This window comes from Microcaecilia unicolor, chromosome 7, assembly GCF_901765095.1.
Source record: "Microcaecilia unicolor chromosome 7, aMicUni1.1, whole genome shotgun sequence".
In the NCBI taxonomy this organism is placed as follows: Eukaryota; Metazoa; Chordata; class Amphibia; order Gymnophiona; family Siphonopidae; genus Microcaecilia; species Microcaecilia unicolor.
In genome coordinates, this window is record NC_044037.1 from 284,528,790 (window position 1) to 284,547,501 (window position 18,712).

General features: G+C 47.4%; 1 protein-coding gene across 1 annotated transcript in view; it reads left to right on the forward strand.

Annotated features, from left to right (window-relative positions):
* SEMA5B (semaphorin 5B) overlaps positions 1 to 18,712 on the forward strand; it is a gene marked incomplete in the record, with an annotated part of 415,784 nt that overhangs the window by 369,236 nt on the left and 27,836 nt on the right. The window contains 3 exon segments of the mRNA XM_030209426.1: positions 3,454 to 3,603; positions 12,886 to 12,930; positions 14,528 to 14,733. Coding sequence (XP_030065286.1) covers positions 3,454 to 3,603; positions 12,886 to 12,930; positions 14,528 to 14,733 — 401 coding nt within the window.

Sequence of the window (18,712 nt, forward strand, 5' to 3'; positions counted from 1 at the left end):
GGATGGGGGGGCAGGGCTCAGGGAGAGAGGGGAATTGCTGGATAGGGATGAATGGAGGGGACAGAGGAGCATGGATGGGAGGGCAGGGCTCAGGGAGAGAGGGGAATTGCTGGATAGGGATGAATGGAGGGGGCAGGGGACAGAGGAGCATGGATGGGCATGGATGGGAGGGTAGGGCTCAGGGAGAGAGGAGAAATTGCTGGACATAGAGGGGAGGGAAGAGAGATGAAGGAGATGAAATGAGGGAAAAGGAAGAGTGGAGAAAAACTGCACATGGATGAAGAAGCTGAGGACCAGAAATGAAGAAGAAAGGAGGAAAGGAAAGAAATAAATGGAAAGGAAGCCCTGGAAACGGAGTTAAGAGGACAGATAGCAGCAGAATCAGATACTGGGCCAGCATGATCAGAAAAAGAAAGTCACCAGACAACAAAGGTAGAAAAAAATCATTTTATTTTCATTTTAGTGTTTGGAATATGTCCACTTTGAGAATTTACATCTGCTATCTTATTTTGCAATATATAGCAATTTGTTTCTAAGAATATTGCTGACAATTCCTGTCAGTGTGGCAAGTGGTGAGCAATCATTTTCACGGGGGGGGGGGGGGGGGGACTGATAGTCTGCAGGGGGGCACCAGAGACCCTAGGCACAGCCCTGGAGGGTATGGTCTGGGTTATTTAAATTTGTGGGTTTGTTCATATTGTATTGGGATGAGAGGATGAGACAATGTGTTTTTTCTGTATTGAGTTTCAGCTGAAATGCATTTGCCCATGAGTTCATGATATTCAAGCTGAGCTTGATTTCGTTGGTGATTTCTGTCAAATCATGTTTGTAAGGAATGTATATTGTAACATCGTCTGCATAGATGAAAGGGTTAAGGCCTTGGTTGGATAAGGACTTGGCTAGTGGGGTCATCATTAGGTTGAAAAGGATTGGCGATAGTGGTGATCCTTGAGGTACTCCGCATTCTACTACTACTACTACTAACTAACATTTCTAAAGCGCTACTAGGGTTACGCAGCGCTGTACAATTTAAACATAGAAGGACAGTCCCTGCTCAAAGAGCTTACAATCTAAAAGACAAGAGAACAATCTAAAGACAAGTGAACAATCTAGAGGACGAGTTAATCTGATAGGGTGGATAGATTGGGGCATTCTATATTTCTCAAGCGGTTAGGCGCCAAAGGCAGCATTGAAGAGGTGAGTTTTAAGCAGAGATTTGAAGATGGGTAGGGAGGGGGCATGGCGTATGGGTGAGGGAAGATTGTTCCAGGCATAGGGTGAGGCAAGGCAGAATGAGCGGAGCCTGGAGTTGGCAGTGGTGGAGAAGGGTAGTGAGAGAAGGGCTTTGTCCTGTGAGCGGAGGTTACGGGCGGGAACATAGGGGGAGATGAGGGTGGAGAGGTAGTGAGGAGCCGCAGACTGAGTGCATTTGTAGGTAAGGAGGAGGAGCTTGAATTGTATGCGATATCTGATCGGAAGCCAATGAAGTGATTTGAGGAGAGGGGTGATATGAGTATATCGGTTCTGGCGGAATATAAGACGTGCAGCAGCGTTCTGAACGGATTGAAGGGGGGATAGATGGCTGAGTGGGAGGCTGGTGAGGAGTAAGTTGCATCTGCTTTCCAAGGTGATGATATGTTTGAGCTGAACATGTTACAAAGCCTAAAGTACTCTGGGATGCTCAGCTGCAAGATTGACAGTGCCTTTAGATTAACACTGAATGGAAAAGACATCCCTGACCCTTCAAGTGAGGATCTTTGATGGACAATATATTTCTTAAGTATTTATTTGTTAGGATTATGCTCACACCTTTTTCAGTAGCAGCTGAAGGTGAGCGTCATTCAGGTACTGTAGATATTTCCCTGTCCCAAGGAGCAGCAGTGGGATTTGAAACAGTCTTCCTGGGTGCCAGAAGCCGGTACTCTAAACACTAATAGCAACGCCTAAGCCATTATAGAACATTATTGTAAAGCAGGGGTGGCCCAAGGCAATCTGTTGCCCGAGGCAGAGATGAAATGCTGCCTCTGCCCCCCCTCCCGTGCCCTTCCCACACCCACTTCAGCATCTCTGCCCTTCCCTCCTGAACCTTTTACCTTATTTTTTTCCAAAAGGCGGTAGCGACAGCGATTCCCACAGGCTGCCCTGCTGCAGTGCCGGCCTCTTTGCTACTGCGTCCCGCCTCTGAGGAAACAGGAAGTTACATCAAGAGGTGGGTTGCAGAGGGAGAAGAGGCTGGTGCTGGTGGCAGGGCAGCCTATTGGAATCACTGGCACTGCACTGCCGCCTTTTGGCACTGCACTGCCTGTGTCTGTGCCTCCTTCTTGAGCTAGGCTCCGTAGCCAGGCTGACGTCACTGACAGCTGATTCCAAGTGGCAGGGAGCAGAGCAAGTGGCAGGGAGCGGAGCATCAAACAACGACCCTCCTCTCCCCCTGCCCCCCCCTCCAGCCACCCATGTCCAGCAACCCTGCTCTCTCACCTGACCCTCCTTCATCCACCCAGGTTGTGTAACGAAATCTTCGAGGCAGGCAGGAAAGATCCACGGTCCTGCCTGCCCGCTGCTGGCGCTGGCGCTCCCCCGCTGCCGGATCACTGTTCAAAATGGCCTCCGATACTTACAAGGGCGGCCTCCAAGACTTCAGCAGAAGCCTTGCGAGACCACCATTGGAAGTCTCGGTGGCCATTTTGAACAGTGATCCGGCAGCGGGGGAGCGCCAGCAGCGGGCAGGCAGGACCGTGGATCTTTCCTGCCTGCCCTGAAGATTTCGTTACACAACCTGGGTGGATGAAGAAGGAGAAGGGGGAGAGAAGGGTCGCTGGACATGCGTGGCTGCAGGGGGGGCAGGGGAGAGGAAGGTCGCTGGACATGGGTGGCTGCAGGGGGGGCAGGGGGACAGGAGGGTCGTTGGACAGGGGTGGCTGGAGGGAGGGGGTGAGGGGGGTCCTAAGACCAGAAAGGTGGGGGTGGAAGGGGGGCCTCAGACCATAAAGGGAGGGGGGAGGGGGTGCACACATACACTCACACTCACTCACTCTCTGTCTATCACATACACTGACTTTGACACACTCTCTGTCTATCACACTCTCCATCTCTCACACACACTCTCTCTCTCTCAAACATACACTCCGAGGAAAACCTTGCTAGCACCCGTTTCATTTTTGACAGAAACGGGCCTTTTTTTACTAGTAGTCTATAAACCACACCTAACATTAGGCGTGGTTTATAGAATAGCGCTATGTGCGTTTCTTTCCACGCCAATTTTTTCAGCGTCATATATAGAATCTAGTCTTAAGTGAATTTGGCACGTACTTTATACAATAGCGCCTAGCACTTAAGCGTGAATATGTCAATTCTTGCTGCCAATGGCGCACATATTTCTTATCGAATTGCCCTGTAAGTTATTCCTCCGCACTTTGTGTATCTTATTTTTATCTCCTACTGTTGAATCTTAAGGTGGTTGGGCAGACTGGTCAGACTGGAGCCTTTGCAATGAAGATGGAGTCCAGTATCGTAGCCGCTACTGTGAAATTCACAATCCAGGATCTTCTCAATGCACTGGAAATAGTACACAGTACCGTGACTGCATATTCAATGAAATTCCAGGTAGGTTGAGTTTGCAAGCATTAGGGATGTACAGTTCTGTGAAATTGACATTGGAAATGTTAATAACATTACCCCTGTCCTTTCCTATGGATCGCCCAAGTATCAGGAAGTAAAAGCAAAATTTGAGGATTTTTCTCTGTGTTGTCAAAATGGAAAGGGAAAGGGCATGGGACCTGATATACCACCTTTTTGTGGTTACAGTCAAAGCAGTTTACCTATTATATTCAGGTACCTATTTTGTATCTGGGGTAATTGAAGGTTGAGTGACTTGCCCAGAGTCACACGGAACTGCAGTAGGGAATTGAAACCAGTTCCCCTGGTTCTCGGGCTGTTGCACTAACCATTAGGCTATTCCTTCACTAGGATCTGGGAGTCATCGTTGAGAAGACGTTAAAAATTTCTGCTCAGTGTTCTGCGGCGGCTAAGAAAGCACACAGAATGTTGAGTATTATTAGGAAAGGGATGGAAAACAAACACAATGCCGTTGTATTGCTCCATGGTGCGACAGCACCTAGAATATTGTGTCCAATTCTGGTTGCCGCATCTCAAAAAAGATATAAAGGAATTAGAGAAGGTGCAGAGAAGGGCGACAAAAATGATAAAGGAAATGGAACGACTTCCCTATGAGGAAAGGCTGAGAAGGTTAGGGCTCTTCAGCTTGGAGGAAAGGCGGCTGAGGGGTGATATGATAGAAGTCTACAAGATAATGAGCGGAGTAGAGCGGACAGATGTGAAGCGTTTGTTTACACTTTCAAACAACAACAAAACCAGGGGACACAAGATGAAGCTAGAATATGGTATATTTAAAACAAACAGGAGAAAGTTTTTCTTTACTCAGAGTGTAGTTAGACTCAGGAACTCATTGCCAGAGAATGTAGTGACAGCAGCTGGCCTTACGGGATTTAAAGGGGGTTTGGACAGATTCCTGAGGGAAAAGTCCATTGAACATTATTAAGAATTAAGTTTTTTTTTTTTTTTTTTTTTTTGGGGGGGGGGGGGTTGCTGGGTTCTTGAAGCCTGGATTGGCTACTGTCGGAGACAGGACCTTGGGCTTGATGGACCCTTGGTCTTTTCCCGGTATGGCGGTGCTTATGTACTTATGTAGGGTGCACTACTGATGATGTCACCCCCAAACAAACAAAAAAGTTTTTTAAAACTTTCCTGTAAATAACACAAGAAATGAAATAAAACAAAAATGTTTGGCTTGCACAATCCCTAGTAAGCATCATACTGGCAAATATCATCAAGCAAGCGTCCTTATACTACAGTTTCCATTGTTCATTGAACTACGTAAAGAATATATTGATTGCGCACAGACTGTCCCATAATTATATCGGTATTATAACGCTATATGTAGAACCTGGAAAGGTCAGTTTTCAAAGTGCTGGACCCTTGCTAATTGGCGAATTGGTTCACTTTCCCTCAGTACATCAACAGGGCTGCTCCTTGCGAAACAAAATGCCCACTGATAGCAATATTCCCAGAGCAGGTTTAGGGCAGAGAGGAAAACTGTGAAACACAGATGATATTTTCAGATCTTTGCACCAGCCTTTCTGCCAGCACCCATGCAATTCCACTTTGAGAATTGGCACAAAGTGTGGACGTAAAAAATATATGCGGTCATTGTTCCAGTAGAGACAACTTGAAAATTAACCTCATAATGGTAAATTTATTTATTTACTTATTTGTTGCATTTGTATCCCACATTTTCCCACCAATTTGCAGACTCAATGTGGCTTACATTGTTCCGTCATGGCAATCACCATTCCAGAGTAAAAGATACAATTAGTATTACATAAAGAACATGGGTGACATAATAGAATTGAGCAATCAGTATGAAGAGGTCATAGTCGGAATAATAGATAAAGCGTTAATGCGTTACGGTTCTTATGATGGATCGTTGGAGTATGCTTTGTTGAAGAGATAAGTCTTCAGTGATTTCCGAAAGTTGATTAGATCGCGTATTGTTTTCACATCAAATGGTAGTGCATTCCACAACTGCGAACTCATGTAGGAAAAACTGGACGCATGTGTTAATTTGTACTTTAGTCCTTTGCAGCCGGGGAAGTGGAGATTCAGGAATGTGCGTGCTGATCTTTTAGCGTTCCTGGGTGGTAGGTCTTTGAGGTCTGACATGTAGGCATCTCCGTAAATGATTTTATGAACCAGGGTGCAGACCTTGAACGTAATACGTTCTTTGAGTGGAAGCCAATGCAGTTTTTCTCTTAGGGGTTTGGCACTTTCGTATTTTGTTTTACCAAATATGAGTCTGGCTGCAGTGTAAATAAACAATGCAGTAAATAAGACAAGGATAACAGTGAAGCTTTTATAATAGTGCTGTGTTGCTCTGGACGATAGTGAAGACTGTACCTTTCTGTGTGTGTTAGCAACAAAAATGTCAATACTTGCAATGAAAGGGTCCAGTTGGAAACCACCTCAGACTTGGCTCAAGTGCAATGATATAGTCTAACCCAGGGGTGTAGCCACTTTTGCTCCAGGCCCGCCCACCCTAACTAGCCCCAACCCAACCAGTAGCGTAGCTCTCCGAGGCTCCAATGTCTTCCTGCCTCTTCTGCCCGCTCTCCCCGTCCGCGTGGTCTGCTCACCTCCACTGCCCTGAAGCACCGCTCTCCCTCCAGCGCCGGCGACTCCCATAGCCAGCCCCCTGCCAGCGTGCGTTGTCGGGGCCTCTCCCCAGGCGCGTCCCGCCTACTCTGCAACTTCCTGTTTTCTACAAAGGTGGGACGCACGCCTGAGGAGAGGACTCGCCCCCAACGACGCACGCTGGCAGAAGGCTGACCTTGGGAATCGCCGCTGCTGCCAGAGGGAGAACAGCGCCTCATGGCAGCAAAAACGACCAGACCACGCGGACGGGGAGAGCGGGCAAGAGAAATGCAAAGCTCGGGAGAGGGGATGGCGAAGGGAGAAAGCGCTGCCCAGGTAGGCCGGGGGAGAGAGAAGCAGATGCGGGGGGCGGGGGGCAGAGGGAAATCTTTTAAATAACTGTACAGGGGTGGGGGTGGGAACGGCCCGCCCATATTAACTCTGGGCCTGCCCAAAATGGCAGGTCTGGCTACGCTCCTGGTCTAACCCACTAAGGGGGAGTAGTTCATCAAGCAATCTGTCCAGAACACAGCCATTAAACTTATTTGTCATGCCCCAAGTTCGATCATGTTTTCCCCTGCTGCAAAAATCCCATTGTCTTCCCATCAAACAACGCGTTATTTTTTAAATTACTCACTCGTAGTTTCAAAGCTCATAAAATTGGTCTCCTGGATTACCTTGCCACTTTTACTATACTTTATTCCCCTGTTCGCCTGCTTCGCTCTATAATTGATCACAGACTAGTCCATCCTAACCCTAAGTCGGCACAATTAGAATTCACTCGTCGCCATGCCTTCTTTTTCGCTGCTCCTTTTTTCTGGAATTCTCTTCCTCTCGTTCTCCGGGCTGAATCATCTTTTAAGACTTTTAAAGCTGCCTTAAAAATTGGCTTTTTAAACAGGATTTTTCATTAGAATGATCTATTTGGGGTTTTTTCTTCAGGAGGAATAGCCTAGTGGTTAGCACAGTGGACTTTGATCTTGGGGAACTGGGTTTGATTCCCACTGCCCCAGGTACAGATAAGTATCTGTATATACTTTGTAAACTGCTTTGAATGCAGCAGTGGCGTTCCGAGGGGCGCTGACACCCGGGGCGGATCGCCGATGCGCCCCGCCCCCCCCCCCCCCCTGTGCAGCGCGACCCCCCCCCCCCCCCCCCCCGCCGAAGAGACACCCCCCCACCTCGGCGAAAGAGCCCCCCCCCCGGGTGCACGCCGCTGGGGGGGTGCCGCGCGCCGGTCAGCGTCGTTGGTTTCCATGCTCCCTCTGCCCCGGAACAGGGTACTTCCTGTTCCGGGGCAGAGGGAGCATGGAAACCAACGACGCTGACCGGCGCGCGGCACCCCCCCCCAGCGGCGTGCACCCGGGGCGGTCCGCCCCCCCCCCCCCCTTGGTACGCCACTGGAATGCAGTTGCAAAAACTACAGAAAGGCAGTATATCAAGTCCCCTTTCTTTCTCTTTTGCATTGTGTGCCATTTAGTATGATTGGTTTTTATTCTCTTTCTTATCAAATTTTGTAGTTCTTTTCCTAGTCTGCTTACCCATTGTTTTTTTTTTAATTGTATTTTACTCTTCCTATGGTTCTTGTAAATGAAGAAATAGTCAATATGTACTGATCACAAGTAGTACTCTCAACCTTCAATTTTTATTATTATCGGAGGAAAAGACTTCAGTCGCTCTGCCTTCTCACTGCTCTCATGTATTTTGAGAGTTGGCAGGTTGCTTCATATCCAACGTAGACTGATTGTCAGTAATTATTGGATACGCTGCGAGCTCCTCACTTGTCAAACGCCTCCGGAGGGTAATGGACTATGTCTCAAAACAGCCATCTTTCTTCTTATATTTTTTAAGTCGAAAAGCCACTTCTCTGAGCTGTAGCTGAGTTGGAAGGGAACGCTCGACAGAGAGCCCCTGTTTGACTTCTGCTTCTTAAGGAGCTGAACCCTCGGCTTGGGTTTTTTTTTTTAATTGTATGTAAACCACTCAGTTCTGCAAGTCAGCTTGGGCGGTTGAGCAAGTTTTAATGAACTATAAACTACTCATGATCAGGGCACAGACCATAGAAGTCCTCCCTGCACCAGTTTTACTCTCCAAATACTGGTGTCACCACCCAATCTCTGCTAAGATTCCACGGAACCAATCCTACTAAACAGGATTCCTTTGTGTTTATCCCACGCACGTTTGAATTCCATTACCGTTTTCATCTCCACCACCTCCCGCAGGAGGGCATTCCACATATCCACCACCCTCTCCGTGAAAATATACTTTTTGACATTACTCCTGAGTCTGCCCCCCTTCAACCTCAATTCATGTCCTCAATTCACGGGTAATGGTGCCCCTTACTTTCTATCTCAGTTGATAACACCCTCATCCTTCCCGTCTCATCTGCCCGCAACCTCGGAGTCATCTTTGACTCCTCCCTCTCCTTCTCTGCGCATATCCAGCAGATAGCCAAGACCTGTCACTTCTTCCTCTTTAACATCAGCAAAATTCGCCCTTTCCTCTCTGAACACACCACCCGAACTCTCGCCCATGCTCTCATTACCTCTCACCTTGACTACTGCAACTTACTCCTCACCGGCCTCCCACTTAGCCATCTATCCCCCCTTCAATCTGTTCAGAACTCTACCGCACGTCTTATATTCCGCCAGAACCGATATACTCATATCACCCCTCTCCTCAGGTCACTTCACTGGCTTCCAACCAGATACCGCATTCAATTCAAGCTTCTCCTTCTTACCTACAAATGCACTCAGTCTGCTGCCCCTCACTACCTTTCTACCTTCATCTCCCCTTACGTTCCTGCCCGAAACCTCCGTTCACAGGACAAATCCCTCCTCTCAGTACCCTTCTCCTCCACCACCAACTCCAGGCTCCGCTCATTCTGCCTCGCCTCACCCTATGCTTGGAACAACCTTCCTGAGCCCATACGCCAAGCCCCCTCCCTGCCCATCTTCAAGTCTTTGCTTAAAACCCACCTCTTCATTGCTGCGTTCGGCACCTAACTCTTACCGTTCAGTAATTCCAGACTGCCCCAATTTGACTGCCCCTATCGGACTGACCGTTCACTTGTCTTCTAGATTGTAAGCTCTTTGAGCAGGGACTGTCCCTCTATGTAAATTGTACAGCGCTGCTTAACCCTAGTAGCACTTTAGAAATGTTAAGTAGTAGTAGTAGTACATGCACCAGTGCTAGTATTCTGCACATTTACTCGCACAAGGGGTGCATAAGTGCAGGTGCTCGGTTCTAGAATTGCCCTATATGGACTAGATTCAGTAAATGGTACCCAAATTTGGGTATCAAAAAATGCACGCTGAGCGCTATTCTATAAATGGTGCTCCAAGTTGGGCTTTGTTTATAGAATAGCAGATAACGCCAGGATCCACGCTCAACTTTTGGGTGTCAAGACATGCTGTAAAAGGGAGGTCCGCTTCCTCCTCTTGGGTGGAGCCAGCAAGCCTGCGGGACTCCCAGGGTTCCAGGACAGAATGCTGCTGATACTGGGACTCAGGGCCAAAGTATTTTATTATCAAGGCAATTTCATACCAAAAATCATAATTAATTCTTCATAACAAAAGGTACAGCCCTCTTAATATAGTCTTCAAAAGAAAAAGGTACAGTCCTCATAAGATAATCTTCAAAAGAAAAAGGTACAGTCCAGGTCTCAAAATCCCTCAGCAAACGCTCAGCTCCTCAAGACCTCAGGTCTTCTATTAGGGCATTAGCCTTCCCTTCCCCCTCCTTCAGAAGGGTTTAGTAAGAGTTCAGCACACTTCCAATATAGCACAACAGTTCAGAACAAATCATGGACAGTCTTTGCACATCAAACCAATACCACAAATCACCTGCCTTTTCACAGCACAGAGGAAACCCTGTAAGGAGCAGGTTTGGCAGTTTCTCCCACCTTGCCGCCTTCAAGTGCTGGGCAGGGCAACCTTTGAATTTTCCCACTCCATGGTAGCTGGCTCCTCTCCTTTAGGCAGCTCTAGTGGCAGGCTACTTCCTTCCTCCACATACTCCATGTAATCTCTCTCTCCATTTATAGCCTCCAGGAAATCTGCTCTCTCCTTCTCACAGCTGGGGGGAATTATATACCAGGGGCGTAGCTACGGGTGGGCCTGGGTGGGCCCAGGCCCACCCAATCACAACTCAGGCCCACCCAGTCAGCGCGGAAAATCGGGCACTTAAAAAAAATCTGTGAAGCCGTTTGACAGGCAGCGCTTCGCGTCTGCCCTGCGTGCATTGCAAAAGAAGGAAATCGTCTTCGGGCCTTCCCTCACTGTGTCCCGCCCTCCGAGGGTGGGACACAGTGAGAGAAGGCCTGAAGACAATTTCCTTCTTTGCAATAAACACAGGCAGATGTGAAGCGCTGCCTGTCAAACGGCTTCATTGATTTTTTTTTAAGGCGGTCGCTCCCCAACTAGATTTGTAAAAAAAAAGGCGCCTATGTGCACATGCGCTGTGCGGCCGGCAGCACCATTTCCCCTGGCAGTTGCACGTGGCACCTATGAACATGCCCTGCACCGCCGCCCGCCACATGGTACCACAGACAATGCCTCGGATTATCAGATCGTCGGCGTCGCGATTCACTTGCCTGCCACTGTGAGCTGCCCGCACACCCCACGCTCCAGGTGGCTGTCTCCCGTGACAGGCCCAGTCAGCCAGGTCCTAATCTGCAATTCTGCATTCAGCACACGGCCTGCCCGGCTCAGTGTGTGGTGCAGGCTGCACTCACTGTTGCCTTGCAGCCCAGCTGTTTGACGACGACGGCGGTGGCGGCGCTGGCTTGGCCTGTTGGCTGCGTGAGGCGAGACTGATGCTCAGCCTCTGCCTGACTGACTCATGTCATCATCAATAAATTCAACTGAAGCCTCTTCTTCTTAAGGTAGGGACCGCGACCAGGCGACCATCGGCATAGTTCCCGCTGTGGGTGCTGACTGCGTGTGTGGTGTGGGCTACTGGGTGGGGGGGATGATGGATCCTGGAATTGGACAGGTCGGGTCAAGTCCACCTCTGTGGCACTTGCAGAAGCTCACCCGACCCATCCCGGACACAGCACAGACAGGGCAGCCAGGAAATTGGAGAAAACAGAAGATGAGGTGTTCCTTCCTAAGGTTTTGTGTTCTTTTTACTTATTTGACAGCTTTTTAATTTATTAAAAAAGTTTCCGGTATCTAGGTTTAAGTAAATATCATGAAATAAAAACTGAACATCAGTAAAACAGCTTAAAAGTGATTATAGCTGGTAGAAACAGCAGTTATAATTCTCTGTATTTTATGCTCATTTTTCTATGCTGTTCTAAACAATACACATTGCAAAATTTCTGTGAGAATGTTCCTTGATCTTAACTGTTTCTGTAATCTGCCTTTGGGATTGGGAAACCTGGTGTTATAAAGATGGAATATACTGAAATTCAATGAAAGTAAAATTAAACTCTCCTTTCATTGGGGCATATGGAATCACATCTGCATCTGGTGTCTGTTTTGGTGACCCTTTACTAGGTGAAAAGAGAGAAGAGGAGGGAAAGGGAATGGAAAAGAGAAGAGGAGGGGAAGAGGAAAGAAAGGAGGTGGAAAGGGAAAAGTGGAAGAAAAAGGGCATGATAGAAGGGGAAGGAGAAAAGGGGGAGGAGAGAGAAGGGAAGGTGAGGAGGGAAAAGAAGAAGAAGAAGGGGGAAAGATGGAAAGGGTAAACAGAAGAAAAAAGGGAGAGAGAAATGAGGACAGGAAAGTGGAAAGGGTCAAAAAAGGAAATGGAAGGAAAGAAAAGGAGGGGAAAAAGAAAAATGGTAAAAGATGAAAGGGAAGATCTGGTTTAATTTTACAATAGGTGAATTGATGTTCTAGTGCTCACTGTAGTGTTTAAGATGATTTCTTTTTCCTTGTGTGACTCGTAGAAATAACTGCTTATGATTTGGTAGAATTGCTCTATAGGTCCTGTGTGTTTTGTATTCTCGGTATGGTGGTTTTAAGGTTTGCAACATAGGTTCCGAATATGTATGTGGTTTATGTTGCTGTAGGACAGCTGTTGGGCAGACTGTTTATTAAAAATGATTTAGGATCCCCAAGAAAACTACTCACACCTATATATACATAGTGCCCACCCATATTAGCTCTGGGCCCACCCAAAATGTCAGGTCTGGCTACGCCACTGTTATATACTGATGGCGAAGCCATGGAAACTGAGCTTCATCCTTCCCTCGCCCTCTAGTGGGGAAGGGAGTAACAGGCTCACCCTGCCTCGAGCCATTGCTCCCCCTGCTGGGGCTGGGAATCCATTCCATCTTTTTAGGACTACTCTCCTCACTCATCCTTGAAAGGACTTCTGGGACCTGTAGTTCTGGGCTCAACTGCTTCACTGGGGGAATCTCTGGGGCTTGCCTTGTCACAATGCTCCATTTTCAATTACACACTAAAAGTATTTGTGTGCGCTTAGCGAGATGTGTGCGCAAATCCAAATTGTTGTCAATTAATCCCAGTAATTGATTGTTAGCACCCAATTATTGGCAGTAATTGGCTCATTGCTCAATTAAATCGCACATGCAAATTGGGTGTTATTTATAGAATCCAGGGGCATATGTTTAATTCAGATTAATACGCATTGGCTTATTAATGCTGCTCAGTAAATAGAGCTAAAGCAGAACAATTACTCTTTTTTTGTTGTTGTTTTTTTGTTTAGTGATTCTGCCAGCATCCAGTGTTGATGAGGATGTGAACTGCGGAGGTAGGCTGCCTTCTTTATCTAGGGTTCTTACTTTGGAACCATTAATCTGTATCTTCGCATGCAACAAAGAGATGAAATCTTGGAGACATTCCTGTCTGAATTAGACTGCAAGCATTCTTAATGCCAACAGTTGAGTTGGATAATTATTATTTTGTTGTTTCCTATCTTTGCTTGGCTCTAACTATACCCATTACCAAACAGATTGAAGAAATTGGGGGCCCTTTTTACCAAGCTGTGGCAAAAGGGGGCCTGTGCCTGCCTCGGCACATGTTTTTCACTCTCGCCGAGACCCCCTTTTACCGCAGCGGGCTAAAGAGAAGTCTCTCTTTCCTGCAGGAAATGGCCGTGTGGCAAGTGCCACGTGGCCATTTCGTGGAGGGGAGGGGAGCCCTTATCACCACCCATTGAGGTGGCAGTAAGGGCTCCCACACTAACCCGGCGGTGACCGGGCAACACGTGGCACTGCCCAGTTACAGCCGGGTACACTCCGGATATGATGGCTCGCTAGGGGTGGGAAGTCCCGCCTGCCTGCTGTGGTTACCCGGCGGTACTTCCTGTTTAGCGTTGGGCTTGCCGCCACTTAATAAAAGGGGCCCTGGTTTTCTTCTTTATTTTTGCCTGACATTTACCTCCTGTGTAATATTTTTTTTAACCCTTTGTTTCAAACACTAGTCCATACCCTACGGTGCTTGCAAGGTAGCTAAGTGAGATTTTAGAAAGGAAAACAAACGTCATGGTATTTCCAGAGTCATCAGAAAAGTTAGTGCACATTCAGGGGCATTTTTACTAAGCTGCGCTGAGAGGTGGCCTGCATTATGACTAGTGCTGAGGCCACTTTTAGCACGGCTGCAAAATGGCCGCATTTCCTATTTCCCCCAATAGTGGCCATGTGCTAATTTCCCAATTAGCGTGTGAGCCCTTACTGACACCTCTTTTACAGGCGAGAAGAGCTCATATGCTAATCATGTGCACTAATCAGTTGGGGACCCTTTTACTAAGTGCGCTGAAAAGTGGCCTGCGCTGGGGTAGGCACATGTTTTGGATGCGCGCCGGTCCATTTCCTGAGCGCACCTGGAAAGAAGAGAATTGCTTAATGTGCCTGAAAATGGACATGCGGCATAATGAAAACTAACACACGTCCATTTTCAGCCTGAGGTCTTAACTCTACGCATTGACTTCGTGGTAAGGTCTCACATGCTGACCAGGCGGTAAGTGTGCAGCAAGTACCAACTGCCGATTACCACCAGGTAAGGGCCCCCCCAGTAGAAAATAGAAAATATTTTCTACCGTGTGTTTTGGGCGCACGCAAAAGTGGAACTACCTCCCGGAGCACATGGTAGCCAGGTGGTACTGCCAATTTGACACTCATTGAACGTGCATAGGTGCATATGTGCCTTTGTAAAAGGACCCCTTGGTGTGCGGCAATGCATCTGTGCTCACCAATTAACACTGGGCACGCCTACTCGTCCTCCAAACATAGCCCAGCGCTAAAAAATAAGTATTTTTGTGGCACGTGGAAAGCATGCGCAGATGCCAAAACTATAGCGGCTGTATTTCCATTTACTTCTAAAATCTGCTGCTTGTTTGTCTTTTGCAGGTTTTAGTCTTATCCATCTAATAGCCACCGGAGTTTCCTGCTTTTTAGGTTCCAGTCTTCTGACGTTTGTGATTTATGTCTACTGTCAGCGATGTCAGAGGCAGTCGCAGGAGTCAACAGTCATCCACCCAACTACCCCCAATCATCTTCAATTTAAAGGCAACACAACCCCCAAAAATGAGAAGTATACGCCAATGGAATTCAAGGTAGGATATCGTACAAGGTGCCCTTTAGGACTGCTGTTTGTGTAATACTTGGATTTGAGGGTTTGGATTTTAGATTTGTTACTTGTCTTTCAAAAATCCAAACTGAAGGCAAGTTATGTATTCAGGGGCTTGGGTTGTTTCCCTGCTTAAATTGGTGCACAGTCTAGTTGTGCCGGAGACAATGGAAGATGAAGTGACTTACCTAAGGTCACAAAGGGGGTAATTCTGTATAAAGTACCTACATTTAGGCACCAGGATGATACATGCTAAGTGTGAATTCTATAATCGCAGCCTGGCATCAAACTGCTTTTATAGAATACTAGCGTAAGTCCACATTTTTGTACCTAATAGCTTGCCACACCCTCTAGACCCGCCCATGCCCTCCCAGATCCATGCCCCCTTTGATGCTGTGTGCCATAGAAATTAAGCGCTTGGTTTATTGAATAAGGGGCTAAGTCAGTTATGCTCGTAACTACAAATTATTGCCAATTAGTGCTTGTTAAGGTCAATTATTGATACTTATCGCCAATAAAGTGCCAATCCTGTTTATTTTCGAAAGAGAAGGGCGGCCATCTTCCGACACAAATTGGGAGATGGCTGGCCTTCTACTAAGGCCGGCCAAATCGGTATAATCAAAAGCCGATTTTGGCCGGCTTCAACTGCTTTCCGTCGCAGGGCCAGCCAAAGTTCAAGGGGGTGTGTCGGCAGTGTACCGAAGGCGGGACGGGGGCGTGGTTAAGAGATGGCCGGCCTCAGCCGATAATGGAAAAAAGAAGGCCGGCTCTGATGAGCATTTGGCCGACTTTACTTGGTCCTTTTTTGTTCATGACCAAGCCTTGAAAAGGTGCCCGAACTAACCAGATGACCAACGGAGGGAATCGGGGATCACCTCCTCTTACTCCCCCAGTGGTCACCAACCCCCTCCCACCCAAAAATTAAAAACATTTTTTTCCAGCCCCTATGCCAGCCTCAAATGTCATACCCAGCTCCATCACAGCACTATGCAGGTGCCTGGAGCAGTTTTAGTGGGTGCAGTGCACTTCAGGCAGGCGAACCCAGGCCCATCCCCCCCTACCTGTTACACTTGTGGTGGTAAATGGGAGCCCTCCAAAACCCACCACAAACCTACTGTACTCACATCTAGATGCCCCCCCATTACACTTTAAGGGCTATGGTAGTGATGTACAGTTGTGGGTAGTGGGTTTTGGAGGGCTCCCATTTACCACCACAAGTGTAACAGGTAGGGGGAGATGGGCCTGGGTTCGCCTGCCTGAAGTGCACTGCACCCTCTAAAACTGATTAGCACGAGAGCCCTTACCACCTCCTAAATAGGTGGCAGTAAGGGCTTCTGCAGTAATGGGGAAATTAGTGCATGGCCATTACAAAAAATTAAGGCAAGGCGACCATTTTACCACCATGCTAAAAGTGGCCATGTGCTGACAACAGCACCGACCACCTTTTAGCTTGGTAAAAGGACCCTAAGTTATGCACAGCACATAACTGACATTATTCTATAACCCTGCATCCAATTATACATCTAAGTTTGTGTGCCATTTATAGAATGTGAGGGAAAGGGTGTCACGGTGAGAAGGGGGATTTAAATGCTGGGCACTGTTCCCTCTAAGCTGTGTGGGAGTCCTCCAACTACATTGCTACCAGTAGGGGGTGGTGCTTCAATATTTTGTTTTCAATTGCTAGGGACAGGCAAGTTCCCTGCCTGGAGCCCTGTAGATCTTGCCTGTCCCTCACTATTGAAAATGTGATGGTGAAACATCACCCCCTACTGGTAAGATTGTAGGCAGAGGGCTCCAACTCAGCTTACAGGAACAGTGATCCTAGGTTCTCTGACTCACAGCCCATTTTTTTTCAAACATTAAGGTACTACTGGAGAAGAGATACAGAAACATTTTAATTAGAGTATCTGATCATTTAAAACAGGAGACAGAAAGAAAATTAGGATTTTAATCATTCCAAAGTCTGTTAAAATCAATTCCCAAAGCAAGCAGATAAGTTATTCTTTCAACAGAAAGACATTTCCAAGCAGCAATACATGTGCGCCTCGGGCTGGAATGAGAGGTGCACCTGCATTTTTAGGGGAAGGTTTTGCTTTTCCCCTCTCATCCAAGGAAACAGAGACATTTCAGCAACTCAGCTTGCTTTACATTATATAGAATGAGGGGAACCTCATGAATATAAAATAAAAATAAAATAATTAAAATATCACATCTCTGTTCTTATATATTATACTACGCTCTGTGAATTTGTTAGCCACACTGAACTTTTGAGGCTAGTGTGGGATATAATTGTTCTTAATGTAATATAATATAATGTAATATATACTATACTATACTGTTAAAGATTTCTATTCTGCCTAGGACACTATGGATTTAAGGTAGATTAAAAGCTTAAAGAAAACCTCCTCCTCCTACTATTTAGCATTTCTATAGCGCTACAAGGCGTACGCAGCGCTGCACAAACATAGAAGAAAGACAGTCCCTGCTCAAAGAGCTTACAATCTAATAGACAAAAAATAAAGTAAGCAAATCAAATCAATTAATGTGTACGGGAAGGAAGAGAGGAGGGTAGATGGAGGCGAGTGGTTACAAGTGGTTACGAGTCAAAAGCAATGTTAAAGAGGTGGGCTTTCAGTCTAGATTTAAAGGTGGCCAAGGATGGGGCAAGACGTAGGGGCTCAGGAAGTTTATTCCAGGCGTAGGGTGCAGCGAGACAGAAGGCGTGAAGTCTGGAGTTGGCAGTAGTGGAGAAGGGAACAGATAAGAAGGATTTATCCATGGAGCGGAGTGCACGGGAAGGGGTGTAGGGAAGGACGAGTGTGGAGAGATACTGGGGAGCAGCAGAGTGAATACATTTATAGGTTAGTAGAAGGAAAAAAAAAGGGAGATCAACCAATTAATATGATTACATATGTACATGTACTGCATTCACACATTATTTAACCTACAGGCATGATCACTGAGCTTGCAGGTTAAATTATTAGTTAGTGCAGTATGTAAGGAGAACAGAGATGGGATATATATTTTTTTTTTTAAGTTTTATATTCATCTGAGGTTTGTTTTAAAAATATTTGGCTGGCACTGAGTCTACATGCACGGTGCTGCCTCACTTTAGGTTTATAAGGCAGTTCTAGAAATGGTACGCAGCAGTTTCCCATGCTTTGTGCACACTAGGGGGGGGCACCCATATTTACAATAAAGCACAAGGTGTGTAAGGTAACGTGCACCTGCAAAGGGGGGCAGGGCCGCCGAGAGGGGGGACAGGGGGGACAAAATTCCCTGGGACTCCGGGGGGGGGGCCCAGCGCCGCCGCCACCCACCTGACCTCCATCGCTCCCTGGCATTGAACTTAAGCGCCTCACCTTGTAAAGCGCAGCAAGCAGCGGCAGACCACTCCTTCCTTCCGTGTCCCGCCCTCGCCTGACGTAACTTCCGTGAGAGCGGGACATGGAAGGAAGGAGTGGTCTGTCACTGCTTGTTGCTGCGCTTTCGAAGGTGAGGCGCTTAAGGTCAGTGCAGAGGGCCCAGGGTGGAGAGAGGGCCCGGTGGAGGGGGGCCCAGCGACCTCGGGTGGGGGGGGGCCCAGGGGCGGCCTTGTCCCGGACCTGACCCAGTCTCTCGGCGGCCCTGAAGGGGGGCATACATATGGGCGGGCCATGGGCATGTCCACATCAACCCACACATCTTATAAATTACTATCGTATGTGCATGTTGAGTGGTCTTTTCAACACACCCACTTATGCCTTCCGTTGACACGTTTTGGGTGCACAGACACGGGATGGCACTAATATTCTATAGCAGACTCATGGTGCCCAGAATGTGTTATAGAGCTGGTGCTCCCTGCTCTGCATTGGGGCACCCAGAAGAACATCAGAATAGCCATACTGGGTCAGACCAATTGTCCATCTAACCCAGTATCCTGCTTCCAATGGTGGCCAATCTAGGTCACAAGTACCTGATGGAAA